At 43.3% G+C, this 25,425-nt stretch overlaps 1 protein-coding gene across 2 annotated transcripts in view; it reads left to right on the top strand.

Moving 5' to 3' along the window:
* SBK1 (SH3 domain binding kinase 1) overlaps nucleotides 1–25,425 on the top strand; it is a 98,208-nt gene that overhangs the window by 5,574 nt on the left and 67,209 nt on the right. Inside the window, exon 2 of one of the 2 annotated variants that reach the window (XM_056536346.1) lies at nucleotides 5,167–5,326. In XM_056536346.1, coding sequence (XP_056392321.1) covers nucleotides 5,265–5,326 — 62 coding nt within the window. In that variant the 5' untranslated portion in view covers nucleotides 5,167–5,264. Of the gene's footprint in view, nucleotides 1–4,746; nucleotides 5,327–25,425 lie in introns of those variants that run through there. The other variant, XM_056536345.1, reaches the window with a different exon arrangement.

Here is a 25,425-nt window from a genome sequence, read left to right as displayed (position 1 = left end):
ATATATAGTTGTAGGCTCCTATACTGCCCCCATATATAGTTGTAGGCCTCCATACTGCCCCCATATATAGTTGTAGGCCCCTATACTGCTCCCATATATAGTTGTAGGCTCCTATACTGCCCCATATATAGTTGTAGGCCCCTATACTGCTCCCATATATAGTTGTAGGCTCCTATACTGCTCCCATATATAGTTGTAGGCCCCTATACTGCCCCCATATATAGTTGTAGGCCCCTATACTGCCCCATATATAGTTGTAGGCACCTATACTGCTCCCATATATAGTTGTAGGCCCATATACTGTCCCATATATAGTTGTAGGCCCCTATACTGCTCCCATATATAGTTGTAGGCCTCTATACTGCCCCATATATAGTTGTAGGCTCCTATACTGCCCCCATATATAGTCGTAGGCTCCTATACTGCCCCCATATATAGTTGTAGGCCCCCTATACTGCTCCCATATATAGTTGTAGGCCCCTATACTGCCCCATATATAGTTGTAGGCCCCTATACTGCTCCCATATATAGTTGTAGGCTCCTATACTGCCCCCATATATAGTTGTAGGCTCCTATACTGCTCCCATGTATAGTTGTAGGCTCCTATACTGCCCCCATATATAGTTGTAGGCTCCTATACTGCCCCCATATATAGTTGTAGGCCTCCATACTGCCCCCAGATATAGTTGTAGGCCCCTATACTGCTCCCATATATAGTTGTAGGCCCCTATACTGCTCCCATATATAGTTGTAGGCTCCTATACTGCTCCATATATAGTTGTAGGCCCTTATACTGTCCCAATATATAGTTGTAGGCCCCTATACTGTCCCAATATATAGTTGTAGGCCCCTATACTGCACCCATATTTAGTTACTTTTTTTGTTACTGCCATCAGTTCTTAAGGGATTCTCTTTCTGCTGGAGTTGTAATTTTGCAACAGCTGGAGGCACCCTGGTTGGGAGACACTGATTTATACTAAAGGTATAAGTGTAATCCTGACTCCTAAGATGAGTAGGATTCTGACTGCTGAGATGAGTGAGATCCAGACAGCAGTCGGGATCTCACTCATCTCTCCAGTCGGGATCTCACTCATCTCAGCAGTCTGGATCTCACTCATCTCTGCAGTCGGGATCTCACTCATCTCAGCAGTCTGGATCTCACTCATCTCAGCAGTCGGGATCTCACTCATCTCAGCAGTCTGGATCTCACTCATCTCTGCAGTCGGGATCTCACTCATCTCAGCAGTCGGGATCTCACTCATCTCAGCAGTCGGGATCTCACTCATCCCATCAGTCAGGATCTCACTCATCTCTGCAGTCAGGATCTCACTCATCTCAGTAGTCTGGATCTCACTCATCTCAGTAGTCGGGATCTCACTCATCTCAGCAGTCTGGATCTCACTCATCTCAGCAGTCGGGATCTCACTCATCTCAGCAGTCTGGATCTCACTCATCTCAGCAGTCGGGATCTCACTCATCTCAGCAGTCTGGATCTCACTCATCTCTGCAGTCGGGATCTCACTCATCTTTCCAGTCGGGATCTCACTCATCTCAGCAGTCTGGATCTCACTCATCTCTGCAGTCGGGATCTCACTCATCTCAGCAGTCGGGATCTCACTCATCTCTGCAGTCAGGATCTCACTCATCTCTGCAGTCGGGATCTCACTCATCTCTGCAGTCGGGATCTCACTCATCTCTGCAGTCGGGATCTCACTCATCTCAGCAGTCGGGATCTCACTCATCTCAGCAGTCGGGATCTCACTCATCCCATCAGTCAGGATCTCACTCATCTCTGCAGTCAGGATCTCACTCATCTCAGTAGTCAGGATCTCACTCATCTCAGTAGTCTGGATCTCACTCATCTCAGCAGTCAGGATCTCACTCATCTCAGTAGTCTGGATCTCACTCATCTCAGTAGTCAGGATCTCACTCATCTCAGCAGTCGGGATTTCACTCATCTCAGCAGTGCCTTTATGCCTTTCATAACTATTTATGTAAATATTTTTGCTTACTAATGAGGATTGTTGTATTTGTTACTCATTCAACAAGGTGCGCGCCTTTATGGTGTTATCTCTTGTTCCTTTTTGGGTTTTTATGCTGTACATAACACTGGTAGCACCTATTGTTGTATTTATGGACAGATACCACCATTATAGTGTTTCTACTGATTTAAGCAGATCCATCCCACTCTGCATCGTACAACTATAAATGGATTCTCTGATAATAAGGATGGTATATATCCTCACACCTGTATACACTGCAAATAGTGCAGACGGAATGTCTAAGGCCTTTTACTATAGTAATGGAACAAAGGAATCTAAAAGATCAGGGCAATGGTTTGTAAAGATAAAATATACTGAGTATATTAGGGCTGATTGTGAGAGTAATAGACGGGAGGCTCCAGTCATGTAGATGTATCTGGGAATTATATCAGTGATGTGAGGAAGAGAGAGATCAGAAACATGAGACGTAGCTTCAGGGGAAAGTTATAAAAGTGCTATACAAGACTGAAAATATATATACAACAGAGATAAAGGGGAGCATACACCATAGATATAATAAGATGGAAAGGGGAAGAACTATCTATCTCATATCTATCTATCTCATATCTATCTATCTCATGTCTATCTATCTATCTCATATCTATCTCATGTCTATCTATCTATCTCATATCTATCTATCTCATGTCTATCTATCTATCTATCTCATATCTATCTATCTCATATCTATCTCATATCCATATATCTCTCTATATATCTCATATCTATCTCATATCTATCTATCTCCTATCTATCTATCTATCTATCTATCTCGTATCCATATATCTAGCTATCTATCTCATATCCATATATCTATCTATTTATCTATCTATCTATGTCCAAAAAGAAACAGTGGCACTCCTGTAGTTTTAGTGTAAAGTTATGTCTTTTATTTCACTGCACACGGTGGAGTGAAATAAAAGACATTATTTTACACTAAATCTACGGGAGTGCCACTGTTTCTTTTTGGACATATACTTTACTGGACCTCTAACCAAGGTTTACAGCAGGAGGAGGCACCCCTACATCCCAACATCTGGAGTGCTGCTTTTTTCCTTTCTCTATTTATTTATCTATCTATCTATCTACCTCATATCTATCTATCTATCTATCTACCTCATATCTATCTATCTCATATCTATCTATCTCATATCTATCTGTCATCTATCTATCTATCTACCTCATATCTATCTATCTATCTCATATCTATCTGTCATCTATCTATCTATCTACCTCATATCTATCTATCTCATATCTATCTGTCATCTATCTATCTATCTATCTATCTACCTCATATCTATCTATCTCATATCTATCTATCTCATATCCATCTGTCATCTATCTATCTCATATCTATCTATCTCATATCTATCTCTCTATCTATCTCATATCTATCTATATATCTATCTATCTCATATCTATCTATCTATCTATCTCATATCTATCTATATATCTATCTATCTCATATCTATCTATATATATATCTATCTATCTCCTATCTATCTATCTATCTCATATCTATTTATCTATCTCATATCTATCTATCTCATATCCATCTCATATCTATCTAAATCATATCTATCTACCTCATATATATCTATCTCATATCTATCTGTCTATCTCATATCTATCTATCTCATATCTATCTATCTATATATCTATCTATCTCCTATCTATCTATCTATCTATCTCCTATCTATCTATCTCATATCTATTTATCTATCTCATATCTATCTATCTACCTATCTATCTCCTATCTATCTATCTATCTATCTCATATGTATATATCTATCTATCTCATATCTATCTATCTATCTCATATCTATCTATCTCCTATCTATCTATCTATATATCTCATATCTATCTCATATCTATCTATCTATCTCATATCTATCTTATATCTATCTCATATCTATCTAGCTATCTATCTATCTCATATCTATCTATCTCATATCTATCTCTCTATCTATCTCATATCTATCTATATATCTATCTATCTCATATCTATCTATATATCTATCTATCTCATATCTATCTATCTATATATCTATCTATCTCCTATCTATCTATATATCTCATATCTATTTATCTATCTCATATCTATCTATATATCTATCTATCTCATATCTACCTATCTATATATATATATATATATATATATATATATATATCTCATATCTATCTATCTCCTATCTATCTATCTATCTATCTATCTCCTATCTATCTATCTATCTCATATCTATTTATCTATCTCATATCTCGCTATCTACCTATCTATCTCCTATCTATCTATCCATCTATCTCATATCTATCTATCTCATATCTATATATCTATCTATCTATCTATCTATCTATCTATCTATCTATCTCATATCTATCTATCTATATATCTCATATCTATCTCATATCTATCTATCTATCTCATATCTATCTATCTATCTATCTCATATCTATCTATCTATGTATCCACACACACTTTGAAGGACACACGTGTCGGTCGGTGTACAGCTGTATATATATATATATATATATATATATATATATATATATATATATCAGTCTCCTCCTCTCCGGACTGGAAGGGGTTACCCTGGCAGAGTTGGTAGCAGGAGCTATTTATACCAGGCAGTGTGTAGAGCCGGCAGGCTGCTCGCACACCCCTCTGTGTGTACACCAGTGTGCAGGCAGCTCCCTCCGCAGCCTGGGTCAGATCTGCCACACGCAGCCCGGTCCTGGGGGGAGAGAGTAGGACACAAGACGCAGGATGGAAGCCCCCAGGACATGCACTCAGCAGAGGCTCCATTCATAGGACATGGTCTCCGCTCACAGCCTGCAGAGCATCTCACCCTTCCATCCTGCAAAGCGTCGCCCTATCAATGAATTAATAAAAACCCTTCTTGGGTCTTGCACATGTCCATTCCATCACAGCCCTTCACTGTCATCTACAAGACCCAATGAGAGGAGCTCTGCCTCTTTAACTCCTGCAGAGCATCGCTCCGTAAACTCCTTTACCCGTAAACTATTGCATTTCGGTGGTCATAGCCCGTGCAGCGAGGACGAGAATACTTCACTCTTATCTATGCGCTTCTCACGCTCTGTTTCTCTTGCACACTTGACGTTTCGATAGGTGTGAACGGAACCCAACGCAGGTGTGAGAACGGAACCCAACGCAGGTGTGAGAAGAGTCATCCGGGGATCCTTCATGCCATCTCACCCAGCTGGCTCATGGAGTCCTTCTGCTTCATCTGTTTCCATCGGAAAGCTCTGCAGCAGCTGCCAAGCACAAGGTGAGAGTGGGCATTACACTGGCACAGGTACCCAGGCTGCCCAAGTCCAGTGTTTCCCAACTAGAGTGCCTCCAGCTGTTGCAAAACTACAACTCCCATCATGCCCAGACAGCCTTCGGCTGTCCGGGCATGCTGGGAGCTGTAGTTTTGCAACAGCTGGAGGAACCCTGCTTGGGCACACTGTTATGCAAGGTCACTAAAATGAATTTGTTCTGTGTATACCATCTTTTTTGGGCAGTGCCAACCTGTAACCCATATTCTTTTTATAACCTTGCGTATTCCTAGCAATGACCGATTTGCCAATTTTCGGAGTCGAGCTAAGGATGATTCAATACAATGTCTGAGCGCCCACGGACTGTTTATAGTGGCCATAAACTGCTTCATGCCCACCTAGTGCCAGGCTCATCTACCGTCTGTAGCCAGTGTTTCCCAACCAGCTGTTTTAATACTACAATTCCCAGCATGCCCGGACAGCTTTTGGCTGACCCGGCGTACTGTGTATTAGTCATATGCTGAGCACCAGCTGGTTTACAAGACCTCTGGCACTCTGCTAAAACAAAGATAGAGAGAGATAGATAGAGAGAGGGTTCTCATAGACTGTACTGTACCCAGCCCGGCACCTGTGTGCCCCTCACATCACCAGGGCAGATTACTAATATCCATATCGGTGCATGACAGCAAGCAGAGATCTTTACAACCATGAAGAATTGATACAGAAAGTATGTTAGTGGGATTGTAGAGCATTGTTATTATAAGATGAATAAGCTTTATCTTCCAAAACTAAAAAACTTCCTTTAAGATGCTTGGTTGTAGCCAGAGGTACCTCTCTCTCTGTCTCATATCTATCTATCTATTTAGCTATCTATCTATCTATCTTTCATATCTATCTATCTATCTTTCCTATCTTTCTATCTCTTATCTATCTATCTATTTATCTCATATCTATCTATCTCATATCTATCTATCTCTTATCTATCTATCTATCTATCTATCTCATATCTATCTATCTCATATCTATCTATCTCATATCTATCTCATATCTATCTATCTCATATCTATCTCATATTTATCTATCTATCTATCTCATATCTATCTATCTTATATCTATCTATCGATTTATCTCTTATCTATCTATCTCTTATCTATCTATATATCTATCTATCTCATATCTATCTATCTCATATCTATCTCATATTTTTCAATCTATCTATCTATCTATCTCATATATATCTATCTCATATCTATCTCATATCTATCTATCTATCTCATATATATCTATCTCATATCTATCTCCTATCTATCTATCTATCTCATATCTATCTATCTCATATCTATATCATATCTATTTATCTATCTATCTATCTCAAATCTATCTATCTATCTACTATCTATCTATCTATTCATCTATATATCTCATATCTACCTATCTATCTCATATCTATCTATCTATCTCCTATCTATCTATCTATCTATCTATTTATCTATCTATCTCATATCTATCTCTATCTATCTCATATCTATCTCTATCTATCTCATATCTATCTATCTATCTCATATCTATCTATCTCATATCTATCTATCTATTTATCTATCTATCTCATATCTATCTCTATCTATCTCATATCTATCTCTATCTATCTCATATCTATCTATCTATCTATCTATCTATCTCATATCTATCTATCTCATATCTATCTATCTCATATCTATCTCATATCTATCTATCTCATATCTATCTTATATCTATCTCATATCTATCTATCTATCTATCTACCTATCTATCTATCTCATATCTATCTATCCTTGGCTTGATAATAACTACTGTTCAATCATTATCTTAAAGGCTTTTGATGAATAAAGGAACACATTAATCTTCATTGTTCCTGGAGGCTGCGCTTATTCTTTGTTTCTTACATGGATGACTTATGACCCCCGGGTTGTTGCCCCATTTCATCTTATTTTGGGATGTACTTCTCTCCTGGAGATCTTCTATCTATTATTATAGACACATTACAAGATCCAGATTTAGCATTTCCAGCTCTTCTTTCATCTTTTCGTCTTACTGAGGCGCCGTTTACCCTAAATATACAGTCTTCTGATCCCTGTGACCACACTTGCGCTTTTCTTTACCTCTGCCTACTTATTTTTATTCTTTTCACCTGCAAATTACCATCCTCTTCCCTAAAAATATCTCCCTGCCGCCCCCCCCCCCTTCTTCACACATAAATAATCCCACTTTCCTCCAGATGTTATTATAGTCGGAAGTGAACGTGTCAGCCGGCAGAGTCACAAGGTAAACAGTGTTCCCCAACCAGTGTGCCTCCAGCTGTTGCAAAACCACAACTCCCAGCATGCCCAGACAGCCTTTGGCTGTCTGGGCATGCTTGGAGTTATAGTTTTGCAACAGCTGGAGGCACTCTGGTTGGGAATCACTGAGGTAAACAATGGTGTGGAGGGGTCTCCATACATCCTGCTGGGGGCGCTATCTCCTCAGTGTCCTCTGCAGGAATCGCTCTTGATATCCGTGCCGTCCATATTTTTAAATATATTGAAAATCATTTTTGACCTTAGCAGAATAGATGAAGTCCTGAGAGGTGTCCCCGCACCCCTGTATAAGAACCCCCATACCTTTCCACATGTATTGTGAACCCAAACAATGACAGACGCTCCTTACCTTGGAATCCAATTCTAGTTCTGGCTTCAAAAACTGCATCAAAACAACAGGTCTGATTTGCGCCCTGTCACACAGGCTGTTATGGGGCAGTTTTTGAAGCCCAAAATTGTACTGGACTAAAATAAGAGAGAAATAGATTCTTTCCTACATGAACCCCCCCCCCCCCCCCCTGCCCCCATCCCCCCCCCCCCCCCCCCCCCCCCATCCATTCCTGGCATCAAATCATCAAGTGTGAATGACGTGCAATAAAACATTCACACCTATGTATGTAAGATGTCTGGAGGTTCTCTAGACTGAACATGTGAGGAGCAGTGGTGATCATGGGGGCAGAGATTTCACTTATCTTTCTGCCCTGTACATTCCATCTATCTATCTATCTAATTTCTATCTATCTATTTATCGCATATCTATCTATCTATCTCATATGATCATATCTATCTATCTCATATCTATCTCTCATATCTATCTATCTATCTATCTCATATCTATCTCATATCTATCTATCTCATATCTATCTATCTATCTTATATCTATCTATCTCATATCTATCTAGCTCATATCTATCTATCTATCTATCTCATATCTATCTATCTCATATCTATCTATCTATCTATCTCATATCTATCTCATATCTATCTATCTATCTATCTCATATCTATCTATCTCATATCTATCTATCTCATATTGATCTTTATATCTCATATCTATCTATCTCATATCTATCTATCTCATATCTATCATATCTATCTATCTCATATCTATCATATCTATCTATCTTATATCTATCTATCTATCTATCTTATATCTATCTATCTCATATCTATCTATCTAATATCTATCTCATATCTATCTACCTCATATCTATCTATATATCTATCTATCTCATATCTATCTATCTCATATCTATCTATCTCATATCTATCATCTATCTATCATCTATCTATCTATCTCATATCTATCTCATATCTATCTATCTATCTCATATCTATCTCATATCTATCTCATATCTATCTATATATCTCATATCTATCTATCTCATATCTATCTATCTCATATCTATCTATATATCTCATATCTATCTATATATCTCATATCTATCTCATATCTATCTGTCTCATATCTATCTATCTCATATCTATCTATCTCATATCTATCTATATATCTCATATCTATCTATCTCATATCTATCTATCTCATATCTATCTATATATCTCATAACTAGCTATCTCATATCTATCTATCTATCTCATATCTATCTATCTATCTCATATCTATCTCATATCGATCTATATATCTCATATCTAGTTCCAAAGAAAATACTGTGGCACTCAAGGTTTGGTGAAAAAAATGAAAACTATTTATTCATCCCAAATGTGCAAGGAGCGACGTTTCGATGGTCTCACACCATCATTATCAAGCAACTAATGTTACATCATGTGGCTTTTTATGGTCACGCAGGACCAATCAATCAATGAAACAATTTAGTGTAAACATTGTGAAAAAGAGTATTGAATAAATACAGGTACAGTGCAAAACATACATCAGTGTTACGAACATATGCAGCAGGTAATCTAAGTGCAGATTGATCACTGCTATCTATATCAGAATTACAGATATTGTGCATACCGAGGTTAGATTCCAGGTGCATAGTGCATTAATCGTGATGAGATGGGCGGGGGGGCGGGACACTCGCCATAGATCGCCATATAATCCATATGCTGCTTAGCGTGGACACACAGGCACTTCCGGGATCCGTCCGCAGAATTGGACGTGACGTTTTGCTAGAGAGTTCACGTGACAAGTCATGTGACGGCCGTTGCCGTGGAGCTCAGACGCTCACCTCAGCTCATGCGCACAACAGTTCTAGGGTCACAGCGCCATTTGTAGTGTGGGAAACACTGCCCATTGTCCTCTCGTTCAGTCGCACAGCATTCTTCTTGTATCGGTATAGTGCACATATGGTCCGGGAGGCCTACGTTCACCAATCACACACCCAGAATCCACAGAGACCCACAGACTCCGTTGTTGCCTAGGGCAACAGACCGGGATCCATTTCGGTGCATATCTCAATTCTGAAGAAGTGAGACTTTTCATATACGGACGGCATCTGTTCTTAAACGGTGCTTTGGTCCATCACTAGACATATGTAATAGAGGCTGGTCCACATGGATTTATTGCGATCAATTGGCCCGAGTGCTCCTCCAACTCCTTGCCCATCTCTACAAAAGAAAAATAAAGAATAAGTGATATCATATAAGATAATAAAGTTACTTAAAACAATCCATATACATAAGTGATGTTCTACCGCTATTCAGGTTTTGCATATGTCATGTGATATTTTGTAATCCACATTCAGCCCACGTGGTTTCAAGGTGTCAAGATGATAAATCCACCATAACTCTTTTCGCTTCAGTTTTGAAATACGATTGCCGCCACGTTTTAATGGTGGTACGTGGTCAACAATGGTAAACTTCAGATCCTTTTCACTATGCCCTTTATCCAAAAAAGTGTTTAGGTACGGGTAAATCAGTACGGCCTTTACGTATTGTATAGCGATGCTGGTTCACCCGAGTTTTTGCATCATTTATGGTCTCCCCCACATAAAGCAAGTTGCACGGGCATCTCAATATATATACAATTAATTCTGTATTACAGGTAAGGTCAAATTTGATAGGTAAACGCTTCCCTGTAATGGGATGAATGAATTTGTTTCCCCTGTCCATGTATGAGCAATTTATACATACACGACATGGGAACGAACCTTTATTGGCAATGGACAGTAGTCCCTGTGTTGTTTTGCGGAGACTCACGTCAGCTTTGACCAACCGGTCTTTGAGATAAGGTGCTCTTTTGTAGGACATGATCGGTGGGTTCTTGAACTCGGGTATGTGGCCCATACCAGGGCTCAAGACATGCCAGTGCTTCCTCACAATGTTTGAGATGTTAGATGACCTATCAGAGAAAGTATAAATTAATGCAAGCCTCTTGTCATTCCCATTTCTGTTTTTGGATTTTAGCAATGTTTGTCTATCCATGGTTAGGACTTTTTGTTCAGGGTACCCCCTCTGTCTGAAATTACTGACCATAGTGTCGAGGGCAGGTAGTACTTGATCTTCTGTGCTGATGATGCATTTAGCCCTTATCATTTGGCTAACAATTAAAGATTTTACCATGCTACAGGGATGATTGCTATCAAACCGTAGCATGGAATTACAGTCTGTTAATTTGACATATAAGTCAGTTTCTAGATGATTGTCATGGATGTGTACCTTGGTGTCTAAAAACTGTATGCTGTTGCTGGAAGACGTCATGAATTAAGGAAGTTGTAAAAATCAATGAGTTGTGCAGATGTTCCAGTCCAAATCATGAAAATGTCATCTATGTACCTCCACCACTTTAGCACAAAGCCAAAGTGGGGAGATACATAGATGAGTGACTCTTCCAGATTTGCATATGTGGGCGCCATGTTCGTTCCCATAGCGGTCCCCGTCGTTTGGCTATAATATACCTCATTAAAAATAAAGTTCTTAGTCAAGACTAGTGTTACAAGTTGCAAAAGAAACTCCACCTGTTCTCTATCAAAGTCTGGAGAAATGGATGCTTGGACTGCCTGTACACCTCCATCATATCTATCTATCTATCTCATATCTATCTATATATCTCATATATATCTATCTATCTATCTATCTCATATCTATCTATCTATCTCATATCTATCTCATATATATCTATCTCATATCTATCTCTCTATCTCATATCTATCTATCTAGCTATCTAGCTATCTCTCTATCTATCTCATATCTATCTATGTCCTATCTATCTATCTATCTCATATCTATCTATCTCATATCTATCTATCTATCTATCTGTCTCCTATCTATGTCCTATCTATCTATCGATCTATCTATCTCATATATTTCTATCTATCTCATATTGTTACGCCGAGCGCTCCGGGTCCCCGCTCCTCCCCGGAGCGCTCGCTTCACTCCCTCCGCTGCAGCGCTCCGGTCACGTCCTCTGACCCGGGGCGCTGCGATCCTGCTGCCAGCCGGGATGCGATTCGCGATGCGGGTAGCGCCCGCTCGCGATGCGCACCCCGGCTCCCCTACCTGACTCGCTCCCCGTCTGTTCTGTCCCGGCGCGCGCGGCCCCGCTCCCTAGGGCGCGCGCGCGCCGGGTCTCTGCGATTTAAAGGGCCACTGCGCCGCTGATTGGCGCAGTGGTTCCAATTAGGGTTTTCACCTGTGCACTTCCCTATATTACCTCACTTCCCTTGCACTCCCTTGCCGGATCTTGTTGCCTTAGTGCCAGTGAAAGCGTTCCTTGTGTGTTCCTTGCCTGTGTTTCCAGACCTTCTGCCGTTGCCCCTGACTACGATCCTTGCTGCCTGCCCCGACCTTCTGCTACGTCCGACCTTGCTTCTGCCTACTCCCTTGTACCGCGCCTATCTTCAGCAGCCAGAGAGGTGAGCCGTTGCTAGTGGATACGACCTGGTCACTACCGCCGCAGCAAGACCATCCCGCTTTGCGGCGGGCTCTGGTGAAAACCAGTAGTGGCTTAGAACCGGTCCACTAGCACGGTCCACGCCAATCCCTCTCTGGCACAGAGGGTCCACTACCTGCCAGCCGGCATCGTGACAGTAGATCCGGCCATGGATCCCGCTGAAGTTCCTCTGCCAGTTGTCGCTGACCTCACCACGGTGGTCGCCCAGCAGTCACAACAGATAGCGCAACAAGGCCAACAGCTGTCTCAACTGACCGTTATGCTACAACAGTTGCTACCACAGCTTCAGCAGTCATCTCCTCCGCCAGCTCCTGCACCTCCTCCGCAGCGAGTGGCCGCTCCTGGGATACGCTTATCCTTGCCGGATAAATTTGATGGGGACTCTAAGTTTTGCCGTGGCTTTCTTTCCCAATGTTCCCTGCATCTGGAGATGATGTCGGACCTGTTTCCCACTGAAAGGTCTAAGGTGGCTTTCGTAGTCAGTCTTCTGTCCGGAAAAGCCCTGTCATGGGCCACACCGCTCTGGGACCGCAATGACCCCGTCACTGCCTCTGTACACTCCTTCTTCTCGGAAATCCGAAGTGTCTTTGAGGAACCTGCCCGAGCCTCTTCTGCTGAGACTGCCCTGTTGAACCTGGTCCAGGGTAATTCTTCCGTTGGCGAGTATGCCGTACAATTCCGTACACTTGCTTCAGAATTGTCCTGGAATAATGAGGCCCTCTGCGCGACCTTCAAAAAAGGCCTATCCAGCAACATTAAAGATGTTCTGGCCGCACGAGAAATTCCTGCTAATCTACATGAACTTATTCACCTAGCCACTCGCATTGACATGCGTTTTTCTGAAAGGCGTCAGGAACTCCGCCAAGATATGGACTCTGTTCGCACGAGGCGTTTCGTCTCCTCGGCTCCTCTCTCCTCTGGTCCCCTGCAATCTGTTCCTGTGCCTCCCGCCGTGGAGGCTATGCAGGTCGACCGGTCTCGCCTGACACCTCAAGAGAGGACACGACGCCGTATGGAGAACCTCTGCCTGTACTGTGCTAGTACCGAACACTTCCTGAGGGATTGTCCTATCCGTCCTCCCCGCCTGGAAAGACGTACGCTGACTCCGCACAAAGGTGAGACAGTCCTTGATGTCTACTCTGCTTCTCCACGTCTTACTGTGCCTGTGCGGATGTCTGCCTCTGCCTTCTCCTTCTCTACAGTGGCCTTCTTGGACTCTGGATCTGCAGGAAATTTTATTTTGACCTCTCTCGTCAACAGGTTCAACATCCCAGTGACCAGTCTCGCCAGACCCCTCTACATCAATTGTGTAAATAATGAAAGATTGGACTGTACCATACGTTTCCGCACGGAGCCCCTTCTTATGAGCATCGGATCTCATCATGAGAGGATTGAACTTTTGGTCCTCCCCAATTGCACCTCGGAGATTCTCCTTGGACTTCCCTGGCTTCAACTTCATTCCCCAACCCTGGATTGGTCCACTGGGGAGATCAAGAGTTGGGGGTCCTCTTGTTCCAAGAACTGTCTAAAACCGGTTCCCAGTAACCCTTGCCGTAACTCTGTGGTTCCTCCAGTAACCGGTCTCCCTAAGGCCTATATGGACTTCGCGGATGTTTTCTGCAAAAAACAAGCTGAGACTCTACCTCCTCACAGGCCTTATGATTGCCCTATCGACCTCCTCCCGGGTACTACTCCACCCCGGGGCAGAATTTATCCTCTCTCTGCCCCAGAGACTCTTGCCATGTCCGAATACGTCCAGGAGAATCTAAAAAAGGGCTTTATCCGTAAATCCTCCTCTCCTGCCGGAGCCGGATTTTTCTTTGTGTCCAAAAAAGATGGCTCCCTACGTCCTTGCATTGACTACCGCGGTCTTAATAAAATCACGGTTAAGAACCGCTACCCCTTACCCCTCATCTCTGAACTCTTTGATCGCCTCCAAGGTGCCCACATCTTCACTAAATTGGACTTAAGAGGCGCCTATAACCTCATCCGCATCAGAGAGGGGGACGAGTGGAAAACGGCATTTAACACCAGAGATGGACACTTTGAGTATCTGGTCATGCCCTTTGGACTGTGCAATGCCCCTGCCGTCTTCCAAGACTTTGTCAATGAAATTTTTCGTGATCTGTTATACTCCTGTGTTGTGGTATATCTGGACGATATCCTAATTTTTTCTGCCAATCTAGAAGAACACCGCCAGCATGTCCGTATGGTTCTTCAGAGACTTCGTGACAACCAACTCTATGCCAAAATTGAGAAATGTCTGTTTGAATGCCAATCTCTTCCTTTTCTAGGATATTTGGTCTCTGGCCAGGGACTACAGATGGATCCAGACAAACTCTCTGCCGTCTTAAATTGGCCACGCCCCTCCGGACTCCGTGCTATCCAACGCTTTTTGGGGTTCGCCAATTATTACAGGCAATTTATTCCACATTTTTCTACCATTGTGGCTCCTATCGTGGCTTTAACCAAGAAAAATGCTGATCCCAAGTCCTGGCCTCCTCAAGCAGAAGACTCCTTTAAACGACTCAAGTCTGCCTTTTCTTCGGCTCCCGTGCTCTCCAGACCTGACCCTTCCAAACCCTTCCTATTGGAGGTTGATGCCTCCTCAGTAGGAGCTGGAGCTGTTCTTCTACAAAAAAATCCTTCCGGGCATGCTGTCACTTGTGGTTTTTTCTCTAGGACCTTCTCTCCAGCGGAGAGGAACTACTCCATCGGGGATCGAGAGCTTCTAGCCATTAAATTAGCACTTGAGGAATGGAGGCATCTGCTGGAGGGATCAAGATTTCCTGTTATTATCTACACCGACCACAAGAACCTCTCCTACCTCCAGTCGGCCCAACGGCTGAATCCTCGCCAGGCCCGGTGGTCTCTGTTCTTTGCCCGATTTAATTTTGAGATTCACTTTCGTCCTGCCGATAAGAACATTAGGGCCGATGCTCTCTCTCGTTCCTCGGATGCCTCAGAAGTTGATCTCCCTCCGCAACACATCATTCCACCTGACTGCCTGATCTCCACTTCTCCTGCCTCCATCAGGCAGACTCCTCCAGGAAAGACCTTTGTTTCTCCACGCCAACGCCTCGGAATCCTCAAATGGGGTCACTCCTCCCATCTCGCAGGTCATGCGGGCATCAAGAAATCTGTGCAACTCATCTCCCGCTTCTATTGGTGGCCGACTCTGGAGACGGATGTTGGGGACTTTGTGCGAGCCTGCACTATCTGTGCCCGGGATAAGACTCCTCGCCAGAAGCCCGCTGGTTTTCTTCATCCTCTGCCTGTCCCCGAACAGCCTTGGTCTCTGATTGGTATGGATTTTATTACTGATTTACCCCCTTCCCGTGGCAACACCGTTATTTGGGTGGTCGTTGATCGATTCTCCAAAATGGCACATTTCATCCCTCTTCCTGGTCTTCCTTCTGCGCCTCAGTTGGCTAAACAATTTTTTGTACACATTTTTCGTCTTCACGGGTTGCCTACGCAGATTGTCTCGGATAGAGGGGTCCAATTCGTGTCTAAATTCTGGAGGGCTCTCTGTAAACAACTCAAGATTAAATTAAATTTTTCCTCTGCATATCATCCCCAGTCCAATGGACAAGTAGAAAGAATTAACCAGATCCTGGGTGATTATTTGCGACATTTTGTTTCCTCCCGCCAGGATGACTGGGCAGATCTCCTTCCATGGGCCGAATTTTCGTATAACTTCAGGGTCTCTGAATCTTCCTCCAAATCCCCATTTTTCGTGGTGTACGGCCGTCACCCTCTTCCCCCCCTCCCTACCCCCTTGCCCTCTGGTCTGCCCGCTGTGGATGAAATTTCTCGTGACCTTTCCATTATATGGAGAGAGACCCAAAATTCTCTCTTACAGGCTTCTTCACGCATGAAGAGGTTCGCGGATAAGAAAAGAAGAGCTCCCCCCGTTTTTTCCCCTGGAGACAAGGTATGGCTCTCCGCTAAATATGTCCGCTTCCGTGTCCCTAGCTACAAGTTGGGACCACGCTATCTTGGTCCTTTCAAAATTTTGTGTCAAATTAATCCTGTCTCTTATAAACTTCTTCTTCCTCCTTCTCTTCGTATCCCTAATGCCTTTCACGTCTCTCTTCTCAAACCACTCATCCTCAACCGTTTTTCTCCCAAATCTGTTCCTCCCACTCCTGTTTCCGGCTCCTCGGACGTCTTCTCGGTCAAGGAAATTTTGGCTGCCAAAAAGGTCAGAGGGAAAATTTTTTTTTTAGTAGACTGGGAGGGTTGTGGTCCTGAAGAGAGATCCTGGGAACCTGAGGACAACATCCTTGACAAAAGTCTGCTCCTCAGGTTCTCAGGCTCCAAGAAGAGGGGGAGACCCAAGGGGGGGGGTACTGTTACGCCGAGCGCTCCGGGTCCCCGCTCCTCCCCGGAGCGCTCGCTTCACTCCCTCCGCTGCAGCGCTCCGGTCACGTCCTCTGACCCGGGGCGCTGCGATCCTGCTGCCAGCCGGGATGCGATTCGCGATGCGGGTAGCGCCCGCTCGCGATGCGCACCCCGGCTCCCCTACCTGACTCGCTCCCCGTCTGTTCTGTCCCGGCGCGCGCGGCCCCGCTCCCTAGGGCGCGCGCGCGCCGGGTCTCTGCGATTTAAAGGGCCACTGCGCCGCTGATTGGCGCAGTGGTTCCAATTAGGGTTTTCACCTGTGCACTTCCCTATATTACCTCACTTCCCTTGCACTCCCTTGCCGGATCTTGTTGCCTTAGTGCCAGTGAAAGCGTTCCTTGTGTGTTCCTTGCCTGTGTTTCCAGACCTTCTGCCGTTGCCCCTGACTACGATCCTTGCTGCCTGCCCCGACCTTCTGCTACGTCCGACCTTGCTTCTGCCTACTCCCTTGTACCGCGCCTATCTTCAGCAGCCAGAGAGGTGAGCCGTTGCTAGTGGATACGACCTGGTCACTACCGCCGCAGCAAGACCATCCCGCTTTGCGGCGGGCTCTGGTGAAAACCAGTAGTGGCTTAGAACCGGTCCACTAGCACGGTCCACGCCAATCCCTCTCTGGCACAGAGGGTCCACTACCTGCCAGCCGGCATCGTGACACATATCTATCTATCTATCTATCTATGTCATATCTATCTATCTCTTATCTATCTAATATCTATCTCTTATCTATCTATCTATATATCTATCTCATATCTTATTCGTTTTGTGATGATAACTTGTTGGCAAAAGAAGAAGATAAAACCCATTTTGACAAAAAAAAAGCCTGCAGGGCATGCTGAGAGTTGTAGTTTCTCAACAGCTAGAGTCCCACATGTTAGACCAGTGTTTCCAACCAGGGGGCCTCCAGCAGTTGCAAAGCTACAACTCCCAGCATGCCCAGACAGCCAATGGCTGTCCGGGCATGCTGGGAGTTGTAGTTTTGCAACAGCTGGAGGCATCCTGGTTGGGAAACACTTGGTTAGAGAATTTTTTCCCAACTTGTGGCTCTCCAGCTGTTACAAAACTACAACTCTTTGGCTGTCAGGGCATGATGGGAGTTGTTGTTGCTGTTCTATATTCATCTCCGTCCGTCACATACCCCATCATCATCCCGTGTCTCATTTCCTCTGCCCATCTGAGCGCTCCCGGCCCGTCCTCCCTGCAGTAATTACACTTCTGAGAAGGTCTGTGGCCATTGCGATACCTTCCTGATGGATTTGTGTGGTTAGGAAGAGCCGGCCAGACCTGCCAGCAGTACCACTAATTCTAACAAAAATATCAATATCCCGGCCCCGGATCTGTGAGATTTCTGTCTATTAAACATTAACTACAGCTGAGGCCAGCAAGGGCTTTTTATATTGGGCTGCAGCTAACATCGGAGGGTTAAATAGATGTCCATGTCAGATAAGCTTCACTTAATGTGGCACAACTGTGAGGTCTATTAAGAAGAAAGGAAATCGGTTCTGTAGGAATTGTCTATTGCTTTCTTCTTATTCCTTTATATCACCCTATGACCCCATGCGCACGGTGCGGTTATATGTTTACAGCCTGTATGGGTGGTCTATGGATCTGGATCTGCAATGTCAGAACAATAGAAAGAAATTCTGTCACTTGGATAAATGCTTGAAAATGTAGTAAACGTCCGTAAAACACAGTACAGATAAAGGTGCACACTGAAAGGTTAAAGATACAGGAAGAAAGCAACAATAGACGCGTTTCTGGCTTTATCAGCCCTTAGTCATGATGTGTTTATACACTGCTCAAAAGAATAAAGGGAACACTAAGATAACACATCCTAGATCTGAATGAATGAACTAATCGTATGAAATACTTTCGTCTTTACATAGTTGAATGTGCAGACAACAAAATCACGCAAAAATTATCAATGGAAATCTAATTTATCAACCCATGGAGGTCTGGATATGGAGTCACACTCAAAATCACAGTGGAAAACGACACTACAGGCTGATCCAACTTTATGTAATGTCCTTAATACAAGTCACAATGAGGCTCAGTAGTGTGTGTGGCCTCCACGTGCCCGTATGACCTCCCTACAATGCCTGGGTATGCTCCTGATGAGGTGGAGGATGGTCTCCTGAGGGATGTCCTCCCAGACCTGGACTAAAGCATCCGCCAACTCCTGGACAGTCTGTGGTGGATGGAGCGAGACATGATGTCCCAGATGTGCTCAATTGGATTCAGGTCTGGGGAACGGGCGGCCAGTCCATAGCATCAATGCCTTCCTTCAGCAGGAACTGCTGACACACTCCAGCCACATGAGGTCTAGCATGGTCTTGTATTAGGAGGAACCCAGGGCCAACCGCACCAGCATATGGTCTCACAAGGGGTCTGAGGATCTCATCTCGGTACCTAATGGCAGTCAGGCTACCTCTGGCAAGTACATGGAGGGCTGTGCGGCCCCCCAAAGAAATGCAATCCCACACCATTACTGACCCACTGCCAAACCGGTCATGCTGGAGGATGTTGCAGGCAGTAGAACGTTCTCCACATCGTCTCCAGACTCTGTTACGTCTGTCACATGTGCTCATTTGTAAAGAGCACAGGGCGCCAGTGGCAAATTTGCCAATCTTGGTGTTCTCTGGCAAATGCCAAACGTCCTGCACGGTGTTGGGCTGTAAGCACAACCCCCACTTGTGGACGTTTTGCCCTAATACCACCCACAGGGAGTCTGTTTCTGACCGTGGATACATGCACATTTGTGGCCTGCTGGAGGTCATTTGCAGTGCTGCATCTGCTGGAGGCTCTGGCAGTGCTCCTGCTGCTCCTCCTTGCACAAAGGCAGAGGTAGCGGTCCTGCTGCTGGGTTGTTGCCCTCCTACGGCCTCCTCCACATCTCCTGATATACTGGCCTGTCTCCTGGTAGTGCCTCCTAGCAGTGTAGCTCTGTCGTCCCTAAGTCATGACACGTTATTGGCTTTTTGTCACCCCTTAGTCATGATGTGTTTCGAGCTTTGTCAGCCCTTATTCATGACGTGTTGCTTGGTTTGACAGCCCATGGTCATGACATGTTTATAGCTCTGTCATCCCTAAGTCATGACACGTTATTGGCTTTGTCAGACCTTAGTCATGACGTTTTTCTTGCTTTGTCAGCCCTTAGTCAGGATGTGTTTCTGGCTTTGTCAGCCCTTAGCTATGACACGTATCTGTCTTTGTCAGCCCTTAGTCATGACGTGTTTCTGGCTTTGACAGCCCTTAGTCATTATGTGTTTATGGTTTTGTTAGCCCTTAGTCATGACTTAGGACTGACAAAGCCAGAAACGCTTTGATTGTTGGCTTTTTTCGGTACCTTTGCCCTTTCGGTACCTTTGCCCTTTACTGCATGTTGTTTTATGGACGTTTAATACATTTTAAAGCATTATCGAAGGGCCAGGATTTCTTTCTACTGTTTTGACTGCCCTAGAATGCCTCAGCATCTAAAAGAGTAAAAGAGTATTATTTTTTTTTAACTGAATTATAGCAAAAATACAGGAAAAAAGCAAGTGAATGACATGTTTCTGGCTTTGTCAGCTCTTAGTCATGACGTATTTCTGGCTTTGTCATCCCTTAGTCATGACACGTTTCTGGCTTTGTAACCCCTTATCATGATGTGTTTCTGGCTTTGTCAGCCCTTAGCCATGACATGTTTCTGGCATTATCAGCCCTTAGTCATGATGCGTTTCTTGCTTTGTCAGCCCATAGCCATGACACATTTCTGGCTTTGTCAGCCCTTTGTCATGAAGTATTTCTTGCTTTGTCAGCCCTTATTCATGATGTGTTGCTGGCTTTGACAGCCCGTAGTCATGACATGTTTATAGCTTTGTCAGCCCTTAGTCATGACACGTTTTTGGCTTTGTCAGCCCTTAGTCATGATGCGTTTCTGGCTTTGTTAGCCTTTATTCATCACGCGTTTCTGGTTTTGTCAGCCCTTAGTCATGATGCATTTCTGGATTTGTTAGCCCTTAGTCATGGCTAAGGGCTGACAATGCCAGAAACACTTTGATCATTGCTTATTTCCTATACCTTTGGCTCATACTGTATACTTTAACCTGTACAATGTTTTACAGAGGTTAAATACATTTTCAAGCATTTATCCAAGAGACAGAATTTCCTTCTATTGTTTTGAATGCCCATGAATACCCAAGCATCTAAAGGAGCATTTTTTTTTTTGTCCAATTATTGCAAAGATACAGGGAAAAAAAACTAAGGATTAAAGCGTTTCTGGCTTTGCCAGCCCTTAGTCATGACTAAGCCAGAAGCTCGTCGATTCTTTGCATTTGCCCTGTGACTGTGCAATTTTACCTGTATGGTGTTTTATGGACATATAATAAATTGTTTAAGCATTTATCCAAGTTCCGAAATTTTCTTTCTCTTATTTTGACTTCCCTAGAATACCTCAGCATCTCAGGAGCATAATTTGTATCGAATATTAGTATGGAGCCCTTAATTTCTATGGGTATTAAAATACAGATCTGTACAACACAGGTCCATAATACACTTTACACTCATACATAATACACAAAAAATATCAAATCTTGCTTAATTTTAGGCCAGGGACTACAAGGTGACTTAGGCCACCAAATGGGCCGTGCAGCTGTGCTGTTCTGGTGCAACACAACTACGGAAAATGAATGGGATGGCATCCCAACCTTTAAGTGGTTACATCTAGAAGTCCATCCTGGATAGACATCTTATGACCATTGGGTCATGTTTGTGGCCTCTTGCGGTTCGCAATGACACCCATTCATTTTCATTAGCTGTGATGTGGCAGCTTGGTGGACCTTGGCCACATGACCTGGGTTGCAGTCAAAACCACCATGTAGCCTAGTCCTAGAACTTAGATCTCCCTAGGACAGTTTTTCATAACCTATGAATCATTAAAAATGTTTTTGCTATTGCACTCTTTATGGTAAGTAAAAAATCTTTCTGTACTTTATAAAAAAAATTAAGTTTTCTTCGTTTTATTTGTGTTTAGAAAAGCTGCCACTAGATGTCTCCCTACTTGTCCAGAGCACATCCCCCCCCCCCCCCCCCCATCACTTGCACAGACTTTGGACTCCTGCTGGCCTGGTAGAAGTCCAAAATCAGGAAATGCAGTCTGTAGTGCTGAGTGGGGTGTGTGCAGCCTAAGCCAATCATAGCTCATCTCACACTGAACTGCTCTGGGCTGTGTTTAGCAGAGTGAGGGAGGAAGTTCTCCCCTGCATGGCTTCAGATGATGTCACGCCTGCTGGGGACGCCCCTTCCCAGTCTGTGAATCTGACTGAGCAGAAAATACAGAGAAATATCAAGGTAGAAAACTAAAAAATTATAAAAATAAAGGCAGAGGGTGGTTTATCATGATGGCGGCAGTGATCTGGGAGGATTATAACATTTAACAAGAACATGAGAGCTAATCTTTCAACACAGACAATGACTAAAATGAAAGGAATATATAATGCCCCTGTATATTCCTGTAGTCCCGCATAGGGTTCATGGTCCTGTATAGGGGATCCCTATCCCCCTTTATGATGTCCATATGCACTAACAGATCATATTAAAGGGACTTCACCTTTTTAATATTAAAGGGGTTGTCTGGTATTATAAAAATATTATAATAAATATTATAATAATATATATATTTTTTTTTTGTTGCAAAAACAGCACCCCTCCTGTCCACAGGTCATGTGTAGTACTGCAGCTCAGTCCCTTTCACTATAATGGAGCTGAGCTGCAATACCACACACAACCTATGGACAAGGGTGGTGCTGTTATTTGAAAAAAAATTATCGTTTTTCTAATCCTGAACAAATATTGAAAAGAGCCACATGTTCCACATCCTATCCCATGAATACATATAGCCCTAAAAATAATAATGGACAATAATGGACCTCAACAAGGTGTCAAGGACATTGCGCCACTTGTTTGATCAACGTCTCTGGTTACCGCTCCCTGCATTATCTGTGAACATTGCGGCACGTATTGGAGATACTAATATGTTTGTTTATCTGTTGTTGTACTTCCACAGGCTTACCAAGAGAGGGCGCTGTGGTATCAGGTCAGATGAGACGGATTCTTACTCTCGGTCATGTTACTGACACTGGTTTCGATGTTCGACGTTCTAAGATGACCTCGTTATTTTTAGGGATATGTGGGGTTCTCCAATTTTCTAAATCAGTGGACATTAAACTATGGCCCCTCTAGATGTTGCAAAACTACAACTCCCAGCATGCCCGGACAGCCGTTGGCTGTCCGGGCATGCTGGGAGTTGTAGTTTTGCAACATCAAGAGGGGCCATCGTTTGAAGACCACTGTCCTAAATGATAGATCGGTCTGGTTCAGCACATTTGCCTTTCAGGAGCCAAAGAAACCCGGGTGACAAATCCACATATAAAAAAAAAACTATCGGCTTCCCTAGAAACCAACAAAAATGGCGGAGGTCACCTCAAGGACTTTATCCAATGTATGGGATACAGAAAATATGGCTGCTTTCTTCTACCGGTTGTTTTGGGTATTGCAGCTCAATTAAAGTGAGTGGGATTGAGATGCAATCGCACATGACCGGCGGACAGTGGTTGGCGCCGTTTTTTAAAGTTTTTCCTTTTTGACTTAGGTCTATGGTGTTTTGGGGTCAATATGCTTCCTTTTTGCATTACTCATTCTTAGTATTCCTAAGGCTAGGTTCATAATGCAAATCTCATATTTATCTATCTACCTATCTGTCTCATATCTATCTATCCATCCATCTACCTATCTATCTATCTATCTATAAACAGGAGAATACAGCAGCACACTGCTAGCACAAACATACAGATAAAACATGAAATGCTATATTGCTACAATGCAAAAAATGAAAACATTTAGGTGCTTTGCTCACCATTTGGCCAAATAGTTTGGACCATCCCACCACGATAAGGTGACCTCATTGGGACGGACCCTACACTATGAATGTGCCTCTGTGCAATCAGTTACCAGGCCTGTGAGGTCTGGAACATCCAGCACCTTATAAGATGGGTGGGGTGCAGGAGCCAACATGGAGGTAGACACTCCCCCATATGTATAACACAAACAAGGATAAGTTGGCCAGCACATACTGATACCAAACTGCTGTATGGACCCGGCATACAGGTGCACGCTGCTAGGCTAAATATACATAAACAGGAGAATGCAGCAGCACACTGCTAGCACAAAGATACAGATAAAACATGAAATGCTATATTGCTACATTGCAAAAAATGAAAAAAATTGAGGTGCTTTGCTCACCATTTGGCCAAATAGTTTTGACCATCCCACCGCGATAAGGTGACCTCATTGGGACGGACCCTACACTGTGAATGTGCCTCTGTGCAATCAGATTCATTCATTCATTTTTTGCATTGTAGCAATATAGCATTTCATGTTTTATCTGTATCTTTGTACTAGCAGTGTGCTGCGGTATTCTCCTGTTTATGTATAGCAGCGTGCACCTGTATGCCGGGTCCATGCAGTTTGGTAGTTTTGTATCAGTAGTGCTGGCCAACTTATCCTTGTTTATCTATCTATGTCATATCTATCTCATGTCTATCTATCTATCTCATATCTATCTATCTATCTCATATCTATCTAATCTACAATGCATATGTATATATCTTATATCTATCTAATATCTATGTATCTATCTCATATCTATCTATCTCATATCTATGTATCTATCTCATATCTATGTATCTATCTCATATCTATCTATCTATCTCATATCTATCTATCTCATATCTATCTATCTATCTATCTATCTCATATCTATCTATTTTAATGGCCTGAACTGAGTCACCTGGTGGCTGTTTACACTATTTTAAAGGGGTTATCCTCCATAAGGTGATTTTAGTGCGTACCTGCCAGACAGTAATGGACATGCTTAGGAAGGATCCATGTTTGTCTTGGGGCTACATGGCTATGTTGTGAGATTACCACACCGCTGTAGTTATCTTTTTGTGAATTGGCTATTTCCTCTCCCATAGTTTCTTGTTTGTAAGTGTGAGGTCACTTTTCTGCCTCCCACACATCAGCCACCCCACCTATTGAAACACACCTGTGCTCCCTTCAATGCAATAGACCAGTGTTTTCTGACCTGGGTGCCTCCAGCTGTTGCAAGTTTTTTGCAGAATGATCTTCTACCCAGTGGTCGCTCCACCCATTTAAGCAAAGACAGGCTCCCTCTGAACACCTGACTAGTGATGTAATGTCTCGGCTACATTGCAACCTGGGAAAACCTGAGACCATAGTCATTTTGTATGCTCTTAAAAATAAATGTAGGGATAAAATTCACAGAATAATTGTGAGACCACCATGAAACACCGGTACAGACACTATATTATGAACTACACTAACTTTACAGCCCCTGTAGCATAGTCAAATTTAAAAAAAATCCCGGAATAACCCTTTAAGCATATTTAAAAGTGTGGCTTGGTGCATTGTCATGTCCGCCTGAAACAGTGTACACGGCCCACTCCATACTGGCCATTGA

Source organism: Hyla sarda, chromosome 8, assembly GCF_029499605.1.
Source record: "Hyla sarda isolate aHylSar1 chromosome 8, aHylSar1.hap1, whole genome shotgun sequence".
Taxonomy (NCBI): Eukaryota; Metazoa; Chordata; class Amphibia; order Anura; family Hylidae; genus Hyla; species Hyla sarda.
This window is presented reverse-complemented; position numbering and strand designations above follow the sequence as displayed.